The sequence below is a fragment of the Pelobates fuscus genome, chromosome 12 (genome assembly GCF_036172605.1).
Source record: "Pelobates fuscus isolate aPelFus1 chromosome 12, aPelFus1.pri, whole genome shotgun sequence".
In the NCBI taxonomy this organism is placed as follows: Eukaryota; Metazoa; Chordata; class Amphibia; order Anura; family Pelobatidae; genus Pelobates; species Pelobates fuscus.
The window spans coordinates 104,930,792-104,953,042 of NC_086328.1; the positions used below are offsets into that span (position 1 = coordinate 104,930,792).

The following is a 22,251-nucleotide window of genomic DNA, read 5'->3' on the forward strand; positions in this document are numbered from 1 at the left end:
TTTTGATCTCCTTCCAAATAGTTATTGGCTGTGAAATACTTCACTGATCAGGAATGCAGAAATAAAGGGACACATAAGCAGTGTAACTGCTTTATCTAATTGAAGTGGTTATAATGTCTGAAGTCCCCTGACGCCATCCTTCCATTCTGCATTAAATTCTGCATATTTAACGTTTTAACGCTAAACAATAGTCCCCAGCAGCCCATCCCCTCTGCGCTGCTTGGTTTAATGAGGAAGTATTATTTCTGAGTAGCAAAGGGTGGCTGTGATTTGCTGAGAGTGCTTGCTGATCACATTCAGCTTATCACAGCAACCACTGCTGGTATGAATTGGTATGGCCACAAAGAAGTCTCTACTTTAACCATACTTCCCGCTGGGGCCAGGTATCTTTATTTAGGGTCTGTTCAAAAATGCTTTATCCCTGAAAGGAGGGTTAGTACCAGGGGACATCAGGCACCATAACCACTTCAATGAGATTAAATGTTTATAGTGGCTAAAGAGCAACTGCTACAATAACATTTCTGTGCCGCTTCTTCCTTAGGTTTTCCCGATAAACCTGTGGGTTTCAGGAAGAGATGTGTGGATTATTTTTATTTCAGAACTTGGATTTAAATGCATGAATACAGTCACAAACCTCATATGTCATCTCCAAGATATTCCTGGGAATTTGCAGGACACCTGTCTCCCCGAGCTCCCCCGATATACAGATCCAAGGGTTGGCCGTGAACATAGAGCCCCCCAACTTCTTGCTGGGAACAATCAGAATATGGTAGGGGATCACTGGAAGTAGAAGAAAAGTTTGTTACTGTGAGAAAAGGTCAACTCCGCAAAAATGGAGAAATTCTGGGACAAAGCTTCAAAAGTGAACACACCAAAATGTGAAATATTAACAAAGACAAACCCAATATAATTAAAAACTCTGAGCTTTAACCCTTTCATGTGAGCAACTTCCGGCTCTAGATTCAAGATCAGTGTGCAAAAATCGTAGTGTGAGAGCAGGACCTCTCAGTAATCCTATACTACATGTGTTATTATATATATAGCCTCTTTACCCACAGCTAAAAAAGCAGTGTTTTGGACTAAATGTTTATAACTCAGATTGCTCATTATCACAAATTAATGTTTAGTTTATGAAACCCTTAATAAATCGCATCCTTTGCAATTTTCGTCTACATTCCCATTCTTTTTTTTTTTTTTTAGCATGGACAAACTTTAAGGCACCACGCATTATAAAAATGTATTAATTACAACATAAAATCATGGATCACAGTCTTTCCTAATCACTGAATGGCTCTGTCGCTCTTTCCTGATTACACTTTAATGTGCAGGCTGCCTATGGGTGGTGGCTGGCTGGCTGGCTGGCTGTAGTTGTTCTCTACCCTCAATGCAGCAAAACCAGCTTTAATACTCTGTGCCCCTAATCTTCATGAGTTCTCAAGAAACAGAAGCGGTTGCGTTTCCACCTCGCTCGGACAACAAACGAATGACAATAATTTGGCTTTTGGAACCGAAGTAAACTGTCCTACGTGAACAAATATAGAAAATTAAACTCACTGATTGTTGTGAAGACATTTGTGAAACAGAAATAATCGACGGCATTGAAGGAGAGCAAGTGGTAGAGGAATTGTTCTTTTTCATCGTCACAGCGTAGGAAGGCATATCGCTTGTAGAGTTTTCTAGAATAAAACAAGTCTTCAATGAGAGAGAAACTGATATTCAGACGTGTTTCGATACAGGAATTTAACACTCATCAGACCTAAGCTGAATGACCCCGTGGGCCACGTGTCTTACTTGGTAAGTTCGTAGTCAAGGAGAAGCTGTTTAAGATGTCTGGAGAGAAGTTTTTTCTCCATAGAGAGTCTGACCCAGGCCCGGGCTTTTCCTACATCAGTTTTAATCTCTCCGATGTTCTGGATGTGCCTGGAAAGGGGAAACAAATAAAATTAAAGTAAATCAAATCAGACCTATAATAAGTAAATCAGGAACTCTGTGGCTCTGTGTATATTGAAGTAAAGAGGGAAAAACACATCTGATCTCATTCTGTGTGTTATAACCCCTAGTAAACAACGGTGTCTGGTTTTAGGAAATAGCAATGACCAGCAGAGAGTGACGTGCGTATGTCTGTGTTCGCAGCCATTTCATGTGAATGATTTTCCCAGGCGTGCGCACAAACACATGCGTTTGCCAAGCTTGATTTCATCAGGAACGTGATGCTCCTTCGTTGAAGTGAGGAAATTGATTGCGAAAATATTGATTAAGAAAATAGGAGTCTGATTAAACATTCCCCAAACCTGGCAGCAAAGAATTCACAATTTGACAGAGTAATTTACTAAAGTTAGTAGTGCAGGAAATTCAAAATGAATTCAAAGAGAATTTAAAAGTGAAGGCCAGAATAGCCATAAAATAAGAAAAAAAAACATCAATTCAGTGTTCTGTTTGGTAATTTTGAAATTCACTTTGAACGCCCAGAAATTATTTAAAAAAAACAACAACAAAAATGAAAAATATTGAAAATAAAAGTAAAACTAAATACAATTTAGTATACACACAAACACACACTAATAAAACAAGTAATTACATCTATATGAACACACACATGCACACAGCTGTGACTATAGCAGGACATACTGGGCTCTATGCTATAATATAACTCACCTCATGTCTTGCACCAGTGAAACTTTCAGAGGACACATCACAGGATTTGGGTCAGATTTCCGTCTTTCAGTTTCTAAAAAGATTTCTAAAATGAATGAAGAACTTTTAATAATCCTTTCATTTTGGGCCAATGGAGTCTGTGACACACACAATACTCATTCAGACTGTTCTGTATAGAACGCTTACTGCACAGATTGAAAGATAGGTCTAAACTGAAACGGTCAGAGTGCGGCAAGGAGTCTCACGGACGTTTTGTAAACTGGGCCAAATTGGTAAGCAGTGACCCCCAGGGCTCTGTTCCTGGTGAGTTTTTCTTTAAAATCAGTTTATTAATGATCAGTCCATGCCAGCAGACGATGTCAAGCTGGGTAATACAGTGTGAGCAGGATTCTACTTCACTGCAGGGGGGGGGGGAAATATAATTGACCGCAGAGCAAATGGCTCTTTACAGGAAGGGCATTAACGATCGGGAATTCACTGCCTAGGAGTTGTGCTGTCAAAATTAAAATATTACTTAAAAGAAAAGGTTTTGGATAAACAAACTAGAAAATAATTTAAATACCATCATTCAGCATAGATGAATTGTAAAATGACCTGAGGTGCTGATGCTTCCCCCTGCAATTCTTCTCCTGTTGTCCTGATAGTGTAGCAAGTGAGACCACAAAGCGGATTTCCCCTGTGGCAGACAGAGGGACAGTTCATGAATTTAGGAGACAGAAAGGGACGCGGTCACTCATCCACACAGAGACACGTCTTACCTGTTTCACCAGCAGACCGTGGCTCCAGATCCTCTCCAGAAGATCGCACAGACTGGCAATCAGAGTATTCTCCTCTACTCCTGTGATGCTCACTTCTCCGTGGCCCAATTCTACAGCTTCCCGGCCCATCTTTTCTACCAGCATTCTCTTTGTCTGAGATACAGTGGTCATTATTAGAAACAAACTCCCCAAAACAGGAATCCACCTCCCTACAATAATCACTAAACTGGTGTAGGGCTTCCTTTCCTTCGAATAGCCTTTTTAGTTGCATTGCGTTTTGTGGTTATTTTGTTATACCATCTACCAAAAACGGTTTGCTGGAACATTGGGGTGGAGGGCTCTCAGCCTCTGACTGCAATCCGTTATATCCTCAATCTGCCTGGCATTTAGAGGTTTGCCTCATGATATCTACCTACATGTTGTGTTACTTGGCTTAAATTTACAAAAGATAATGCAAGTTATTAAATCTTATCGTACAGATCTAGGCCTTGTTACGATTTTTGTGGCAAATCTTGCATTTAATATCTGATTGGATACTATAAACCCTTAAAGTGCTCCTCTTCTTGTAAAAACCGAATATATGCTGCATTTAAAGTAAACCTGAAGATATATTGATCTTTGTCAGGACTTTAGCATACACATTGTCTTCTAGATAACAAATCTCAAAAGTACTTATGAAAGCAAGTAAAATACCATCTATAGCCAATCATTAGCAGTCTAAATACTTGCAGAATTCAGAGCTGAGGCAGCAAAATACTGATAGATAATCTGTATTAAAAAAAAGCTGATGCATACATTAAAAAACGGAAGTGGGAACCGAACAAACAGTCTTAAACCACAGAGGCCACTTATAATAATGAAAAGGTACGTTTTAAGGGCTTACAAAATACTTGCACAAAGATTACAAAATGTATTTACTTTTTCAGCAATTGTATAAATTTAAAACCATGCATTTCTGGATATATTGTTTCCCTTTAAGGTAAGGAGAGGTTATTGTCAATGAACAATCAAGGTACGGGCAGGCTGTGTGTTTTACGGTAAAGCAGGCTATTACTTTGCAGCGTGGAGCTCCCAAAAATCTAGAATGAGAGCACAGACGCTGACAGAATGCCTTCTCACCTTGTTGCGACATTCCTTCAGCAATCCTTCTACAAATTTCCAGTTTGTCTGTGCGATCACAGAGGGGGACAGGTTTGAGAGTTTAGGCTGGCGGATCGAACTCCCCAAATTTCTCGCTTCTTGTATATATTTCTATAAATAAATAAATCGTGTTGTCATTTGATATGAATCGGATCTGTTGCCTTAAACCACATTATATACATTTCTTCATGTTTTTTTGTTTTATTTTATTGAGAGCACTATCTGTTGCCTTTTTTATTCCTTTCCTGCGTGTGTGGACGTGGTGGACACTTGCTGCATAGCCTTTAAAAGTAGGGATTATACCGCTGTATGCCCTTACCGCTAGAGCTGGCTATATCTCTTTTAAATGTGAGTGTTTCACCACTATTTTATACTTTTATCTGACTGTATTTAACAACTGCACCATCACCTGTCACCTATCTTCGATATCATCTTGGTGTGGACGTGGTGGACACTTGTTGTATATCATACCACTGTACACCCTTACTACTAGAGCTGGCTATAGCTCTTTTAAATGGGAGTGTTCCATCGCTATTTTTTCGTACTTTTATCTGACAGAATCTAACAAGCTGCACTATCACCTACCCTGTCTTTTGTCTTCTATTTTATCTATGGCTAAGTCAAACGGAGGACAGTACACCTTATCAAGCACTGACTTTCACCTTTAGATAACCAAAACTTATATTGTGAGACTTTTCTTTTTCTTGCACTAGGCCAATCGGCCTTTGTGTCAGATACAGTTGTACCTTTTATCGCTATTTACTTGTGGCGCAGCCCTTTCTCTCTTTATTTTGTCGTGATTTTGTCAAAGGGTTTTTGAGGGATTCCTTTTGTTGCGGCCGCTGCCTACCCATTGTCTTTGTGTTAATTAGCGCTGACTAACTATCTTGTATCTCCGAGCGCTGTGTATGTATTGAAAGCAGGCTCTGGCTACAGTGAAGGTTTGGGAAGCACCTGATCACTATTCTCTTTGCTAATTTTGGAGACTGTGCCTCCAACAGGTCGCACACATGTAGCCGTAAGAGGTTTGAGTGAACGACGAATGTACACACCAAAGGGATAGAGATAAGGGGTGCATAGCCAAAGTACACTAGTTGCCTGAGGTAGGAGCACAGTATAGGGAGATTTAGAGGACTGGAAAGGGGACCACGATAGGAAAGGATAAAATTCTAAAAACGGAGCTTATTACATTTTTTTGACCTGAATGGGAGAAACGATAGGTTAAGAAAAGCATTACAAAGAATGTCGGTATTGGGTAGAGTTGCATAAAATCCCCCAGCGGACATAAAAACCTACCTCCACCATGTCAGGATCAGTGGCTTGTATTACTGTGACTGAGAAAGGGAACTGGAAACAGGGAGGTGAAGTCTGCTGTGAGACAACTACACACAACCAATGAAAGTTGTGGTCTTCACTTCCTGTCGGGATTCTGGGGTCTGTGTGTTAAATAAATACTGCCCCATTCTCTTGACAGTACAGGGACATCCACTCCCTGGCATCCCTACCTCCCTCTGGTCATTGTCCAACCGGAGGTGCTCCGTGTGCTGTTTCTGACGGTCCTTGCGTCGCCATTGAGCTGGAGCGTTTCTTTTAGTCCATCTGCAGAAACAATACAATGTATCCGGTGAGGTTTTGGTCACAGATGAATACAGTAGAGATTTGTACCAGCGATGACCGCGCACTCCGAGCCATCGCGGCAATATAACACAGAAACTAAAGATCACACCATATACCTAAACCCCATCCGTGGGGAACATTCCGAGGGCCTCGCTGACAAGGTGTCCCAAAACAAGAGATTAAGACAAGTTAGATGTAATACAAGTATTGCCAAAGGGAATATAGTAAAAGTGACGATTTCTCTTGAAATCCACGCGTTGATAAAGAACATACAGGGACAGAAACATTACACCCAAAGCACATTAAGAAACTGCAGTAATCCTTTAATAATAGATTGCATGAAGTTAAAAACAGCGTAGAGGACATTATGTTTAAAAAAAAACAACAACAAAAAACTATTATTAAACTTCTTCCTGAAAACAAAAAAACAAAACAAACACATGGAAAATGAATACTGACGAAATGCTATCTTGTTGGAGTGGTGCAGAAGGATCATAAATTAGAGATTACAAACAATGCCATTTTTCTTACTTGTTCGTAGCCGGCCCAGTAGAGAGAACGTCCGACTGAAGTTTAGGGAAGAATCCTGGTTCGTACTTGCCCTGCCCAATCTTCATGTCTAAGAGATGCGGGTGGATTGCAGTGTGATCGATCTTGGATAGACGTAGTTCTATAGCTTTCACTGGCCAACAGAGAAGGAAAAGATATGGCTCTATTAACTTTACACTGGGGGCAACCCTCTAAGGGGGGCTAGTTAACTATCTCTATACCTCCCACTCTTGTAACTGTATGGCACTGCACCTCCTAGAATTAATTGAGAATAGTTTAAAGGGACTGAGAGACCCTTAGCCCAGAAAGATTTACTAATTTTTTTATCTCAATGGGTTAAACAGGTCGTCACGTGCCACATATCGTATGTACCATAGAAACAAAAACAGATGTTAAAGGGAGGTTTCTTTTTTTTTCTTTAACTAGTTGTACAAAAAACTGCTAACTACTAATAAGTTGTTTAAAAAAAAAAAAAAACATGAATAATTTATGCTTTCTGGTTGGACATCCTTAAATATATAATTGAGTAAATGAAAAGATAATCATGAAGACTCAGACACAGTAATCTTTACTACTTGCATATAATTGATTATAGTGCATTTCATATGTGCATTATATCAGAGCTCCCATATTGGTCCCCAACAGGAAAGATCTTTAATTCCAGATCTACAGACCAGTCAGAGCCTTTTAGAGCTCCACGTTCCTTTGTAAGTTTATGAGCCTGCTAGCTTTCGGCCCCTTCTCAAAAGAACAACTGTTTGTGGGACCCAATGGGTTTTTAAAAAGGGCAACATATTCATCCAGTGTCCAATCAACCCTTTATAAAGGTAGATCGGTCCTCCAAAAAACGTGCCGATAACATGATCCACTTAAGGTAAGTAACTTTCTGAATAAGGGAATCACCAGCTGAGATTAAACACATTTATTACATTTCCTCTAAAACCATCCCAAAATATGGAACCTTAAGAGGTTTGTGTTTTACCTGAAGCCAGGCTTAGAGAGTCTCACCTGCTTCTTCAATAGTTGTGCATTTCTGGTACATCGACGTGCGCAGCGTTGGCGTCCGGACGTTTAATTGTCTAATCTTGTCTACCCGGTTATCGAATACCCGTAGAATAGGATCTTTGTCGTCCTCATCGTGGCACATAATTTTAATGTCAATAAATGAGGCAAACATTTGCGTTTCGAGGAATCGGGAGAGAAAAGGCAGGTAAGGCTCCGGCTGATCCGACAGAAATGATGCCTGAAAAGAGATACATAGAATGGTTCTAAATGTCATTAAATGAATGAAAGCTTTATTGTAAATGCCGACAGAAGATACAGAAAACTTTGCTCTAACGAAAACAATAAAAAGAGGCTGTAAATGTGTCGCAATTATTATTTCCCTAGCTCACGTCCAGTAACAATCAATATGAAAAGGTATTCCTGTGCAGCAAACCATAGAATTTCTGGATAATCTGCGGTAATCTTAATTTTTTCCCCATTTTGGTTATATGTTTGCAGGGATCTAAATATTGGAAAACAAAGGAGAGGGAACTGGATTGCATAGTACATACATCCATTAGACAGCTTGTGGTCCGGCGTGTGCTCTTTCTGCCTCACACAGCAGTCTCTGATTGGTGCTCTGGATGAGATTTGTGTGAGCAGATTTGCTTTCTCTTTAGTAATTTTACCTTTTCCCTCCATGTGACCTAACGTTACGTGCACAAAGTTTTACCCAATTACAATTTTGTGACTTTGAAGTGTCGATCCCTTAAGATTTTAGCACCCTACCCCGCCCTTATGTTGGGCCTTCACTTGTTATAATTGATTCTTTTTTTTATATGACTTAACAAAACTCGGAAAAAAAGTGAATAAAAGAAAAACTTTGGACTCTTGATGTTAAGTAGGGAAATTTAGACACCCATTTTTTTTCTCTAGTAACTAAGCACTCCAGGGGAGTATTAAAGGAAAAACACCTAAAGCAGTTGATGTTGCCGAAAAGCTTTGTGTGTGAAGAGTGTGTCCTCTTTTTTTTCCATTTTACCAAAAGTGCGGATTTCAATACAAAAGGACACTTTTATATATTAAAGGGACACTATAGTCACCTGAACAACTTTAGCTTAATGAAGCAGTTTTGGTGTATATAACATGCCCCTGCAGCCTCACTGCTCAATCCTCTGCCATTTAGGAGTTGAATCCCTTTGTTTATGATCCCTAGTCACACCTCCCTGCATGTTACTTGCAGAGCCTTCCATAAACACTTCCTGTAAAGAGAGCCCTATTTAGGCTTTTATTGCAAGTTCTGTTTAATTAAGATTTTCTTAGCCCCTGCTATGTTAATAGCTTGCTAGACCCTGCAAGAGCATCCTGTATGTGATTAAAGTTGAATTTAGAGATTGAGAGACAATTATTTAAGGTAAATTACATCTGTTTGAAAGTGAAAACAGTTTTTTTTTTCATGCAGGCTCGGTCAATCATAGCCAGGGGCTTTATAAACAGAAACAAAGTGATTTAACTCCTAAATGACAGTGAATTGAGCAGTGAAATTGCAAGGGAATGATCTATACACTAAAACTGCGTTATTTAGCTAAAGTAATTTAGGTGACTATAGTGTTCCTTTAACCTTGCTACACCCACCAGGCTGTCAATCAGACAACCATTCCAGTTACTTCCTGGTTTTGGTTAGCTCAGTGAAGAAACACAAGAGGCGTCAATTGCCCAGAGCACCTGCCTCGCAAAGACTTCTCACTGAGCTGCATTGGGAAACCTGTGATTGGACAGGCACAGAAAGTCTGGGCGGTGATAGAAGGGGAGAGCTGCCAGTAGCTGCAGATACTAGATCTGCAGCTATTGCAAGCCAAGATTTCATATACCCCCAAAGAAAACACCTAAAACATAATGACATGTATATTTTCCTTGGTGCTACATCCAATTAGTAATTGGTCTAAACGACACAAACCTCAATATTAAAAAATTTAAAAACCAAAAAGAAAAGGATTAAAAAAAAATAAAATAAATAAAACATTGTAAAATATCCCCATTTTATAATTGCAAAGCACTGAGGAATATGTTGGTGCGATCTAAAAGATAATAATTAATCACTTTATCACCTGACAACCTATACACAAAAGGATACGGACCTGCGTAAACAAACAAATATTTAAGCATTCTATGCAGACCATTTAATCGCCCCATATGCCACATGGCTTCTCAGCGCATCACCGTTTACAGATTACTCCAACATCAGTGGGTTATCGTTTGTATTTTTACATGGGAGAAATATACGGCGCAGACTGCATCGTTTACTGGATCACTGATTATCCGCTCCAATCAACTAACATTTCAAATATTCTTCCGGATATTAAATTATGGAGCAACTGGGCAGGGTGTTCACACAAAGCATATATATTATGAATATATCCACATTTGCTCAGTGGGGTGGTAATGATTAAATGGACACTATAGACACCCAGCTCATTGAAGTGGTCTTGGTGTGTAGTCCCAGGTCTCTTAACCCTGCAAAGGCAATTATTGCAGTTTTTAATAAACTGCAATAAATTACCTATGTGGGTTAACTCCACCTCTAGTGGCTGTCTACCAGACAGCAACTAGAGTGATTACCGGGTTGTTAGGCGACTTTTGGTCGCCAATCTCATATTTTTTTGCTTTTAGAAGAAGCATGCAGGCATGTCTTGGGATACAGATTCCAAAATGTAAGCACAATATACAGGCTTTGGGTTCTTGTAAACACCCTCAGATTAAATACTGTCATCTAGGTAAAATTAGATACTTGTTCTAGATAGACACTACAAGCTGCTATTGCACCCTGCACCGAAGTCCTGCAGTGCCCCAGATACCAAACCTTCCCCACTCCCTGCAGCACTATTCTTTCAACATATGCAAAGTGGAGACGGTATTTAAAAAGCGCCATCATAATCTGCAGCTATGTACAATAGAGGGATAAAGACAAAAGAAACAGACCCTGCCCATGAGCTTACAATTTAGCAAATATAGTACTTTTATACAAACTGCTTAGCAAGATAACTTTTGAGCTTACAATCTAAAGGATATAATGGGGAAATAACACCAAGGTACACACATTAGTGTTGCTTGTGATGTAATTAAATAGTTAAAATTAAAGACAGCTGCAGGAACATCGAATAAAGAAAGGCGGAGCGATTTGACAAAACGTTTGGCTTGTTTGATGGGGGAATCAGGACGGTGAATATGAAACTGGTTACCAACTAACAGGAGAAAAGTAATTTGTTTCTCTGCCACGTAAGGATTGGCAGTGGAGCAAAAAGATAGATGTTTTCTTTTACTTTGCATGGAAAAACAAAATCATGCATAGGGTTAGTATGGAATGGGTTAACCCAACCGAAAAACAAGCAACACGATATTGGGCAATAATTGCATTCACACGATGAGCTAAAATGGAGAAGTCAAGGGACAGCGGCTAAGGGCTCTGAAGCTCTGCAAGTCATTGTCTCAAAGATGGACTGGTCAAAACAGACCTCCGATATGCAGATATGTACCCTCAGTCTGTACGATGGGAGGTTCCACAAAGTGCTACGATCTGTGATTTGCAAGGCAGAGAACACAACATAATAACGAAGTGACAATCACAAGGAAAAAACACAAAACCAGCAGCCACCAGAACCCCACAACTAACAAAAATACCTCGGAAAATCAACCAAGTGAAATGGAACAGTCCCAAGCAAAGGTATACAATCCCGAGCAGAAGAGCTACAAATTGTACACAAACTCAAATATAGTCCAAATGGTTAAAATAGCAAGCAGCCAATCAGAACACAGCCTTCATGTAAGAGGGCTCTAGTCTCCCTTCATCTCCTTTTGCCTAAGTTCTGTGACACGTAGAACAGGAAATCGTCTAACTTTAAATTTAACTTTATTATAATTAATAACAGAATTTATTTTAGTATGCTGGGTCAATGCAAAAACATTTCTTGAAAACATTCAGATTTATCTGCAGCCGCTAACACACAGCCACTCGCACGCAGCCTCCAGTGAGCAGCCACTCACACACAGCCTCCAGTGAGCAGCCACTCACACGCAGCCTCCAGTGAGCAGCCACTCACACGCAGCCTCCAGTGAGCAGCCACTCACACGCAGCCTCCAGTGAGCAGCCACGAACACGCAGCCTCCAGTGAGCAGCCACGAACACGCAGCCTCCAGTGAGCAGCCACGAACACGCAGCCTCCAGTGAGCAGCCACGAACACGCCGTCGCCAGCAAGAAGCCATGAACACACGGTGGCCAGCAAGCAGCCACAAACACACTGTCGCCAGCGAGCACCCAATAACGAGCAAACACTCACTTTGTCGAAGTTCTGCATCTGCTCACGGTTTGTAAACCAGGAATCCTTGTCCTGACTCGGTTGGATGACGAACACCTCGTAGTCTGCAAACATTTGTGTAAAACGGTTCCCAAACACCTCGCGGACCTGGATGTTTAGCTGATTAATCCGCAGCTCAATCTCATCACACTGAGCCTTCCCATCCTTCCTGCTGCTGGACTCCTCCTGCACTTCCACCTGCAATAAGACAGCAGTCATTTTTAAAAGTTACAAATTATAAACACCTAGTTTATAAGAGCAGAATAGATTTACAGGATAATTCTATGAACATGCATATAACCTGCTTTTATAAACATAGAAACTGCTTTCTTAGCACAATAATAATAAATTGTACAATCAGCATTCCTTAACATACCTTATTTTTTTCTAAACAAAGATTATGTTAAATATAGGATGATATAATAAAGTAAACAGACTCCAGTTTCTAATCATAGCTTTAACAAACAATGCGTGTCTGCCTGTCTCTCAGCCTTCAGGATGTGTCGCGGTTACAACGTTTATATTCATGATGGATCCAAGAGAATTTGAATGGTCGTATACAAATCTTTACGGGTCTACCACTTAATCATCAGGATTTTAAGAAGGCAGCTTTGTCATAGCAACAGATGACAAGTAACAGTCTCTAAAGAGGTTGTGAGTAATGTAACTCACCTTTTCAAGGCTAACTCCGGTCCTCTTGACAAGAGCCTGAATTCGAGCCAACGTCTCGTTTTCTTTGAGAAGTTCGAAGGAGTTTAACGGGGAACGGGCTAAGTTTCCATTCTTCTTATCAGACACAAGGTCAGCCGTCTTGAGGTTCTTCAGTTTGGATACGCTCTCGCTGCAGTGCAGGTTCCCCTCCGGTGGGATTCCAAATTCCATCAGAACCTCCGACACCTCCTGAATAAACTCCAGCTTGTTAGGAAACTGGGGAAGGTCTTCAGGTAACTCTATAAAATGGTTGTCTATGTCGACAAAACAAAGATTGGCCTAAAAAGACAAAGTAGTTAGAAATGAGGGAAACAGATTATGTTTTAATAGAATGAAAAAGCAATTTCTCCATCAGACTTTACGGGATAGAGTAAATGTGATCATTCGCCACATTTGGAAGGAAAGGAGTTTTAAAAATATACAAAAAGGCAAGACGGTAGAACAGACTGGCGAGATAATACGAATGCACACACAGATAGAGAGTTAACAGGACCCAATTTACCGCCAACAGCAATTCATTCATTATGTCTTACGGATAACAGAAGAAATGTATGTACAAGCTCTGGCACCCCACATTTTCTGTATGTAAATACTGGCCGCGCATTGTGTGAAATGTAGATCATTAAAGACCTGAGATGTCAAGATTAGCCATCACTGTTCTAGTGGATTACAGAAAGGACCATAAACCACGACAGACATATTTAATATCCCCCCAGTCTATGAAGGAACAAAAAGGAGAAATAAAAATGGAAAAAATATCATCCCTGACACGTGGGGGGGTTTAAGCAGGGATTAGCAAATAAAAAAAGATCTTCGAGCGGAAAGCAAAAAGTAGGCCAGTTATCTCACTCCCTGCATTGCAAATTCTCCACCCCCACCCCTTTAAAGCAATCCATAGCATTCATAAAAGCTCTGTTTATAGCAGAGACAAGGCGTCATTGACATCTAGTGAACAATCCAGTGATTATACAGGGTGAGATGTGTATGAGTCACACAGCACACTGTGAATAGACCAAGAATGGCAAGGCTGATACGGTCTGTGCTCTGGCTGGCTGACTGCGGTGGGAGTGTTGGTCCATAGAGACTGGATGATCATACCATTTAGCACCTTAAACATGTATCATGTTTCTTCATCTAGATAACTAATATAGATATAGAATGAAACAGGGGGCAGCTGGGTAATTGTGAACGTTCCAGCATATTAATTACAGAAACCATGTGTCCACGGACATCTAAGATGCTCCTACCTCTTGTGGGAGCTCCAAGTTAGAGCGGTCATCCAGCCCGTTTGAGTGCAATCCCATGAGATAAGGGACGGGAGCGTCTAGGAAGTGGAGCAGCGATGCCGGGAGTATCGGGACATAGACATGCTGCCACTGGAACGGAAACATCAGGCTGGTGATGGTCTCGGCTACGGTCATTAACCGCTGGTAATCTGAAATAGCAAGGCAATGTTCCAATTAAAGCACTAATCAGGTCACAAAATCTCAGGCATCGTCACCGGCTCCACTGTGGAGTGGTTTTGGTATATAGCTCATGTAAAGTAGTTTTGGTGTTTATATCCCTTTAACACAAATTAAATCCTATTTTAGGCCAGTGTCCTAATCTGATAGCCATGTAATCCCAAAAAACTAACCTCCCTGGATGGCGATAAAGATTACCTGCAATTCTGCTGCGGATTACTTACGCTGCGAGTACAAGAGAATCTGGAACTCCAACAAGGCGCACGTAAAAAGTTGGACAACGTTTTCCACACCGAGTAACTCAAAAACCTCCTGGACGGGAAAGTCAAAGAGTGGCAGCTCGTTGGTGCTTGGCCGCTGACAGATGATGGGCGCGTAAACTCCTGAAAACTTCAGGGACCTCCCGGCTGGGGGAAGAGGCACCTCATAGAGGATGTTGTATATATAGCTCTCCAACGGTAATGGAGGAGGCTGGGCGGAGGTTACAGCCTGGTGAAGTTGCTCCAGAACTTTCTTACAGGCCGTCATGAAGGACATGGGTGCAATGAGACAGATACACTTAGACACGTACAATGTATCTCGTGAAATGTCATAAGAATTAAAACGCTGCAATTTGGACACGGGTGTGTCACTGCAGTCCTCCATACAGTCTGCGTGGCCGCTGCCATTGGTGGCCGACGTGTGGATGATGTCGTACTCGGCGTTGTGCATGTGATAGAGCGTTTGCATGGCACTGCAGATCTGTTTGCTGGTGACTTCCTCAAAGAATGTAAGAGCGAAACCAAACGTCCTTGACCCATCTTCCCTGGTGATAATGAAGGAATGGTACTGGGGATCCCGGCAATCTGACTGCGTCTTGAAGGACAGTCCTTTCGGCATACATAGCTGCAAAAACATTTCATTAAAACAAACCGTCGTGATAAACGTTTCTGGATACATTGATATCTGATTGATTATCAGACTGAGCACAATCTTTCAAACAATAACAGAATATCTCATAATGTAGAAAGAAATTAAAAAACACTTTTCTGGTGCAATCTGCGGTAGTGCGGGCATTGGGATTCGGGAGTATCACACTAGCGTCCATAACAGACCATATACACAACTTGCATAAATGTATTGTATTTTAAAACGTAATGCTAGAAACAAAAGCATTTTTTTCCTTTCTTTCTAAATAGATATCAGTTCCAGGGAGGGGTTTCTCTGTGCAAAGCTACAATGGTTAGTTCATTAAATTGAAGAGTTGCAAATATTAAGCTAAAACTGACAACATTGGTGGGGTGGTGGTGGGGGGGGGGGGGGGGAGGAGGCAGATTTGGTTAAATGTCTGCATTTTGGTTATTTAGGCCTAGAATTTGTTATATTGCCTTAATAATTCACTAGCAGGTGGTACAAGACTTGACTTGACTACGCAGGCAGGCAGGCTACAATACAGACTGTACACAGAGAAAGTGATCATATTTGTTATTCACAGGGATATTATCCACCTGCCATGCCACCTCACATCCCAAAAATGGCTTTCTTTAACCCCTTAAGGACACATGACATGTGTGACATGTCATGATTCCCTTTTATTCCAGAAGTTTGGTCCTTAAGGGGTTAAACACAGATGAACGTTGTTACATTTCATGAAATGATTGCGACATATGAGATATATTCCAAAAGCCAGAATTACACTTGTGTTAAACTATGTAAGGCGGAACATATTATTAAATCAATGCAGCTGGTTTATAGTGTTTAATAAATGCCTATACAACTAAGATTTGGAAGGAAGCATATCGCATGCAACGGATTAGAAAATATGGGACGCACCATTCCTACTGCATCCTGGTCAAACGCGTTCCATTCCACATTCTCGGGGTACCTGGCCAGGACTTTGGATTTGAAAGTACGTCTAAGGGGAGTCTGCTCAAAATTCTCTCCTTTGAACGAGAGAGAGAGGAGAAAGAGAGAGATAGAGAAAGAGAGAGATAACATATAGTGAGAACGTTTCTCAGGCCTTTCAGACGTCACGGCAAACAGGCTAAGCAGATCACCAGGCAGACAGGAGAGAACAAGCTGGTTAGTGTAGCATGAGAGTTAAAGAACACCTTGACAAACAGATTGTGTTATTTCGCCTGGAATTGACATTTTGGTTTTTAAATTTGCATTTGAAAAAAAAAGCAGCAACTCAGATTTGCACGGTCCAAGTCTAATGCGCTAGAAAAGCAATTAGCAGTCAGGAAGAGAATAACACGGGCAATCTTTGTGACTTAATCATCATTTCAGACATGGAATGACTGGCACTCAGTCTGCAGCGTCACAGCTTAGTAAATCCCCCTCGTTGAAGAAGGGTAAATATTGTGGGGGCTCGATCATTGAGTCTTAATAAAGCGCCAACATACTTTCAATGTGATGCAGAAAGCAGAGCGGACCTGGACTTTATTTTAGTTAGGATTAAGACCGCACAGAGATGAATTGCTGTTTTTTTCCTGTGCGTTTCATTTAAGACATGTTGCGGCTAATAAGCGTAAAAACCCCTGCGCACACGGAAAGCGGCGTCTGATCAAGCAAATCACTGAAAATATCCCATTTGGGAGTCGTAGAGAGAAGCTGGAAGGACAGTGTAGCGACCCTAAACCTACCAAATAGCGTTTCTAAAAAAAAAAAAGCAGCTGAGCGCCTACATTAATTGAACCCATAAGCAGCAGATTGACATAACCGAGGCAGACCCTGTGTAGCCCAAATATGTAACGGGGAGCAATATAAAGATGTCATTGGAAACCAATTGGATTGGTGATGTCACTGCAATCCTGGCTAAATTGGACTACGGTCGAGAAATTCTACTGATCAATAAAATAATTCTTAACCTGCTCAAAGCTGTAACCTTGCACTTAATGGGTTAAGTCGCATTCTTAAATATACGGTTAGCGCAACAGACTGACTGACTAGCGATTTCATCGGCTGATCCGTAACCATGGTAACACCATTCCACACCTGTCTCTTCCTAGACATCAACAGTCTATTTGGGAGATGTCTTGCACTTAAAGGGAAGTAAAACGATGTCGAATTTGTAAGTGGAAAATCCCTTCACTCACCCTACTGCAATACTTAGGTGGCTGTTAGCTGATCAGGTAAATCCTGTTTTAAATCGATCAATATACCCTCTTAAAATGCATATAGCATACCAACACGGCAAAGCTTTTACCTCGCTCACTACCGCAACGTTACACGTCACAGGTCACAGATTGCTGCAATAAAAATGCTATTATCATAGCGTTCTGCAAAAAAAAAAAAAAAAAAACAAGAGGAAAACACCGTAAGATCTTTCTATTGCTCCCTGTACAAGGCAATCACAGAGTGAGCAGACTCCAAGTTGAACGGACACTGCTCCATCTGGGAAGGCCTGCTATTAACAATGTTACCATAAGTAGGGTTCATGTACAAAGATTAAAGGAACACTAACGCCTCAAAATGAAATTCATCTAAATGAGCGTATTATAAACACACACGTGTGGAGAGGAGAAAGAAGAGGAGAGAAAAAGGAAGAAAAACACAAAGTGTAGAATCAGAGTGAGATACGGTAAGTGACGGTAAGTGACAGATTAAGCCTGTTTTTACCGTTTGTGATTTTTGTTAGCACATTCCATCTCGTGCACATGTGAACTCAACATGTAATGATAGTAACACACAGAATTTTCCCTGACTTTAATTTTACATGTGAAGCCATTTAATTTGTGGCGTTACTGGTCCTTTAACGTGGAGCTATCACCGTGGAAACTGGTTGCTACACATTGTTCTTTATACCTAACCCCCGCTTTATCTACTCAAGACTAAGCAATGCGGCTACACGGTTAGAGCTTTCTTAGGTTAGGCCAGAATGGCAGAGGTTAGAAGAGCAGGTACGTCCATTCTCTGGAATCCGTTTACCTTCTGCAGAGCTCGAAAGGAAACGTCCGACACCATCAGTGGATTTAGAAGCCTGAATGTACTCACATAGAGCTGAATAAAACAACAAGAGGAATTCAGCTACAACACACCAATACCATGAGACAAAATTACAAATACCTCAAGGGTTTAAAACAAACCAATACTGGGAGATGGGCTTATAAATAGTGGCGCCAGAACTATCGCACCCTCGCCATTGGCGAGTACAAATTCAGACCTGAAACTATACGGGCTGTGCCTTTATATAAGGAATGGGCAGATTGTGCCTTTATATAAGGAATGGGCAGACTGTGCCTTTATATAAGGAATGGGCAGACTGTACAAGCTGTGCCTTTATATAAGGAATGGGCAGATTGTACAGGCTGTGTCTTTATATAAGGAATGGGCAGATTGTACAGGCTGTGCCTTTATATAAGGAATGGGCAGATTGTACAGGCTGTGCCTTTATATAAGGAATGTACAAAAAAGAGAAGACCACAGGCACTCCAAATTAAAGCCGTATGCAGATTTATTAGGAAAAAAATGCAACGCCAAGCAACGTTTCGACCAACAGAGGTCTTTTTCAAGCTTGAAAAAGACCTCTGTTGGTCGAAACGTTGCTTGGCGTTGCATTTTTTTCCTAATAAATCTGCATACGGCTTTAATTTGGAGTACCTGTGGTCTTCTCTTTTTTGTACATTATCCTGGGATTGCTGGTCCTGATCCGGAGCACCCTTAGCCGTTGGGATTGAGTGCGGTTCCCACTATCCACTCTGCGCAATTTATATAAGGAATGGGCAGACTGTGCCTTTATATAAGGAATGGGCAGACTGTGCCTTTATATAAGGAATGGGCAGACTGTACAGACTGTGCCTTTATATAAGGAATGGGCAGACTGTACAGGCTTTGCCTTTATATGAGGAATGGGCAGACTGTGCCTTTATATAAGGAATGTGCAGACTGTTCAAGCTGTGCCTTTATATAAGGAATGAGCAGACTGTACAGACTGTGCCTTTATATAAGGAATGGGCAGACTGTACAGACTGTGCCTTTATATAAGGAATGGGCAGACTGTACAAGCTGTGTCTTTATATAAGGAATGGGCAGACTGTACAAGCTGTGTCTTTATATAAGGAATGGGCAGACTGTACAAGCTGTGTCTTTATATAAGGAATGGGCAGACTGTACAAGCTGTGTCTTTATATAAGGAATGGGCAGACTGTACAAGCTGTGTCTTTATATAAGGAATGGGCAGTTTGGATGGGGTTTAATTCAGTAAAGTCATCCCGTCACATGCACTTGGTTTGTTGCGAAATCTCTAAGTTTAGCTGCTGCAGAGATCTAACCCTTCACATAGCAAATGGAGAAATAGGGAAAGAGGTAAATGGAGCATCTTCCAGGTGACTCAGAACGTGTCCAAACACTTTGTCTTCTTAACCAGGCGGTGTTGATCTACACATTCTGCGAAGACAATGAAAAGTCCACCGCAGTAAATGTGCATCATTAATGGTTTTTATTTGCATTAGGTGGGCATTTCTGGCTCAACAGATCACTGCACATGGGCTGTCCTGGGTGGCTACTAACCTGGCAGATGTGTGCACCAGAGAGGCCTTTTATAGACCTTATAGATCGATATGCCTCTCTGTGCCACTCAAAAAAAAAGACCTTTGTTGGTCGAAACGTTGTGTTGCATTTTGTTACATTAAAGCTGCATACGGCTTAAATTTGGAGTGCCTGTGATCTTTTCTTCTCTGTGCCACTCAGTCTGATTTTATATCTCACAGCGATATTCTATAGGAGAAATTGCTGAACATGCGCATGACTGTCTGCATTGGAGTGTCACCAACACATGTTCAGTAACCCCACATTGTGTTTTTCATGACAACGAGATGCTGTTAGAAGTGGAATTTGGGTGTATTTCTACATTATTGACACCGTTTTTTTAATGAAGGGCGATATGTCTGAATAAAATTTCCTTTTAATCGACTCCCGAACAAAATCGATCATTTGCCTATGGGTAAAGGTTATTCACGAAGGTGAGAATTCAAAATGAATTTCACATTTAAGGTCACAATAGCTGAAATTCTCTAAGCCAGCTATGCTTCCAGTTCAGCTACACCGGCCTAAAATTCAAAACGTACTTTAAATTCTCACTTTATTAAATAACTCAACAGGCAATGAACAAGACTCCACAAATTAATCTAGTAGACAGCCACTAGAGGTGGAGTTAACCCCCAAAGGTAATTATTGCAGTTTATTAAAAACTGCAATAATTGGCTTTGCAGGGTTAAGGAACCTGGGACACTGCAAACAGACCACTTCAATGAGCTGAAGTGGTCTGGGTGCCTATAGTATCCCTTTAAAGCGGGACTGCCACACCACCACTTCAAAATGAGTAGTTCATAAAGATAAAATCTTTAGGAAATACTCATAGTGACTGTGTTGGAATCTCACCGAAATTCCCAATCAAAAGATATACTGGCCCAAAGTAGGGACTACTTTGTCTCTGTATTTTTCCTCTGTCTGGCACTGGGCAGAGCTACCGCCGTCTAAGTGTAAATCTCCCAGGCGTCACCAGTGACGACTGCAAGGAATTGGTTCTGTCTATAAAAGATTCATGCAGTCTTGCAAGATCCTCCGTAACCCTCAATGCTGTACTCTCACACATGGATCGGCCTGAAGAAGATGGCGGCGCCCACGAGGGATATGTTCAGGTAAGTAAATCTCACTTCTCCCTGCCCCACTTTGCAACCAGCATCAATGTCACCATGTCAGGGGTCTTTGTAAATTATGCAAAGGTCCAAAGCCCCCAAACCGTGACAGAACTACCAAAAAAAAAAAAAAAGATAGAATGAAGTTACAATGTATTTTCTATCTTTTGGCTGGTTTTTGCCAATTTCCATAACCAATAAAATTCAAGTTCTATTAAAGAAAGGGTTTCGGGAAGTTTCCCGCTAGTTAATCAGTGGCAATAAAGACAAAGGGGCCTATTTAAAGGTCCAGTATTCACTATTCTCAGTAAACCCAAACATATCACTTGGAATTTTTCGACTCCTCAAATAAAGCCATAGACATACCAACAGCTCTAAACCTGTCTCAATACGACATTTTCACTGTCTGCTGAGGAAAGGGGCTGGGGGGAAGGGGGAGGAGCCCAGAAGTTTAATCCTTAAAATGGGAAAAGCAAGTGATTAAATGGCAGTGGAGTCCTCACCTTCATTCCTGGAAATGGGAGAACTGGGGGAAAAAATACTAAAACCATGAACATATAAACATTTCAGCCAAATATAAGCCATCAAAATCGTGAAAAATGAGAGACCACATCTTGGATTAGTTTACACAGAGAGCTGGGACAGGCTGAAATCTTGATCACAGCCGCTGAAATAGATCTAAATTTTTTTTAGTAAAGAGGGTGTGACATTCTTTAACAACACAGTGGATTAAAGGGGTCTTTTTTTTTCCCCTTTTCGTTTTTTTCCTAACATAACTTCTGCAGATAGTGGAAGACTTTACAATAAAAACATAATATATATATTAAATCATTTGGGTTTTTTTTTAACAGATAAATGTCACGTCAAAACTTCACGTAAAAATCCTTTGATGGTGTTTTAAAGGGAAATATACATTTTGTTAAATTAAGAATATCTAAAGAAAAGAAGAAAACAAGATAAATGCAACCCTACCATTAGTATATAACAGGATCCTTCAGCCATAAACATACACCTTGGGTCAGATAGTCTGTATGGACTTCCCTGTTTCTGGGCTAGGAGTGAAGCAGGGACGATCATAGAGACGGCCTGTTTAATTAAATACTTTTGAGGTGACAGTTGTCCTTTAAGAGGTCCTTATCAGTAGAGCTAGGTGTTAAACCTGACAAGGCTATAACATTCCCTTTATGAGATATAAACCTTATGTTAGGAACAAGAGACGACAAAACCTAATATTTCCTGAATACATTTCGGATTAATACTTTCATTAAACCTCAAAACACCAAAACCAATTTCAAGGATTGTCTGTGTCACTAACACTGCATCACGTGCCTGCATGGAGTAACACTGCGCCAAAATGGCCGATAGTGAGCAAGGGACACCTGAAAAATTAACTGTGGCAATCAG

At 40.8% G+C, this 22,251-nt stretch overlaps 1 protein-coding gene across 2 annotated transcripts in view; it reads right to left on the reverse strand.

Moving 5' to 3' along the window:
* DENND5A (DENN domain containing 5A) overlaps positions 1-22,251 on the reverse strand; it is a 42,997-nt gene that overhangs the window by 9,211 nt on the left and 11,535 nt on the right. Inside the window, exons 2-17 of one of the 2 annotated variants that reach the window (XM_063438152.1) lie at positions 18,140-18,211; positions 16,043-16,152; positions 14,455-15,115; positions 14,015-14,202; positions 12,729-13,046; positions 12,039-12,254; positions 7,728-7,962; positions 6,702-6,852; positions 6,059-6,152; positions 4,533-4,664; positions 3,414-3,566; positions 3,250-3,331; positions 2,656-2,740; positions 1,792-1,920; positions 1,555-1,676; positions 635-780 (exon numbers count right to left, since the gene is read on the reverse strand). In XM_063438152.1, coding sequence (XP_063294222.1) covers positions 635-780; positions 1,555-1,676; positions 1,792-1,920; positions 2,656-2,740; positions 3,250-3,331; positions 3,414-3,566; positions 4,533-4,664; positions 6,059-6,152; positions 6,702-6,852; positions 7,728-7,962; positions 12,039-12,254; positions 12,729-13,046; positions 14,015-14,202; positions 14,455-15,115; positions 16,043-16,152; positions 18,140-18,211 — 2,894 coding nt within the window. The remainder of the gene's footprint in view (positions 1-634; positions 781-1,554; positions 1,677-1,791; positions 1,921-2,655; positions 2,741-3,249; positions 3,332-3,413; positions 3,567-4,532; positions 4,665-6,058; positions 6,153-6,701; positions 6,853-7,727; positions 7,963-12,038; positions 12,255-12,728; positions 13,047-14,014; positions 14,203-14,454; positions 15,116-16,042; positions 16,153-18,139; positions 18,212-22,251) is intronic. The other variant, XM_063438153.1, reaches the window with a different exon arrangement.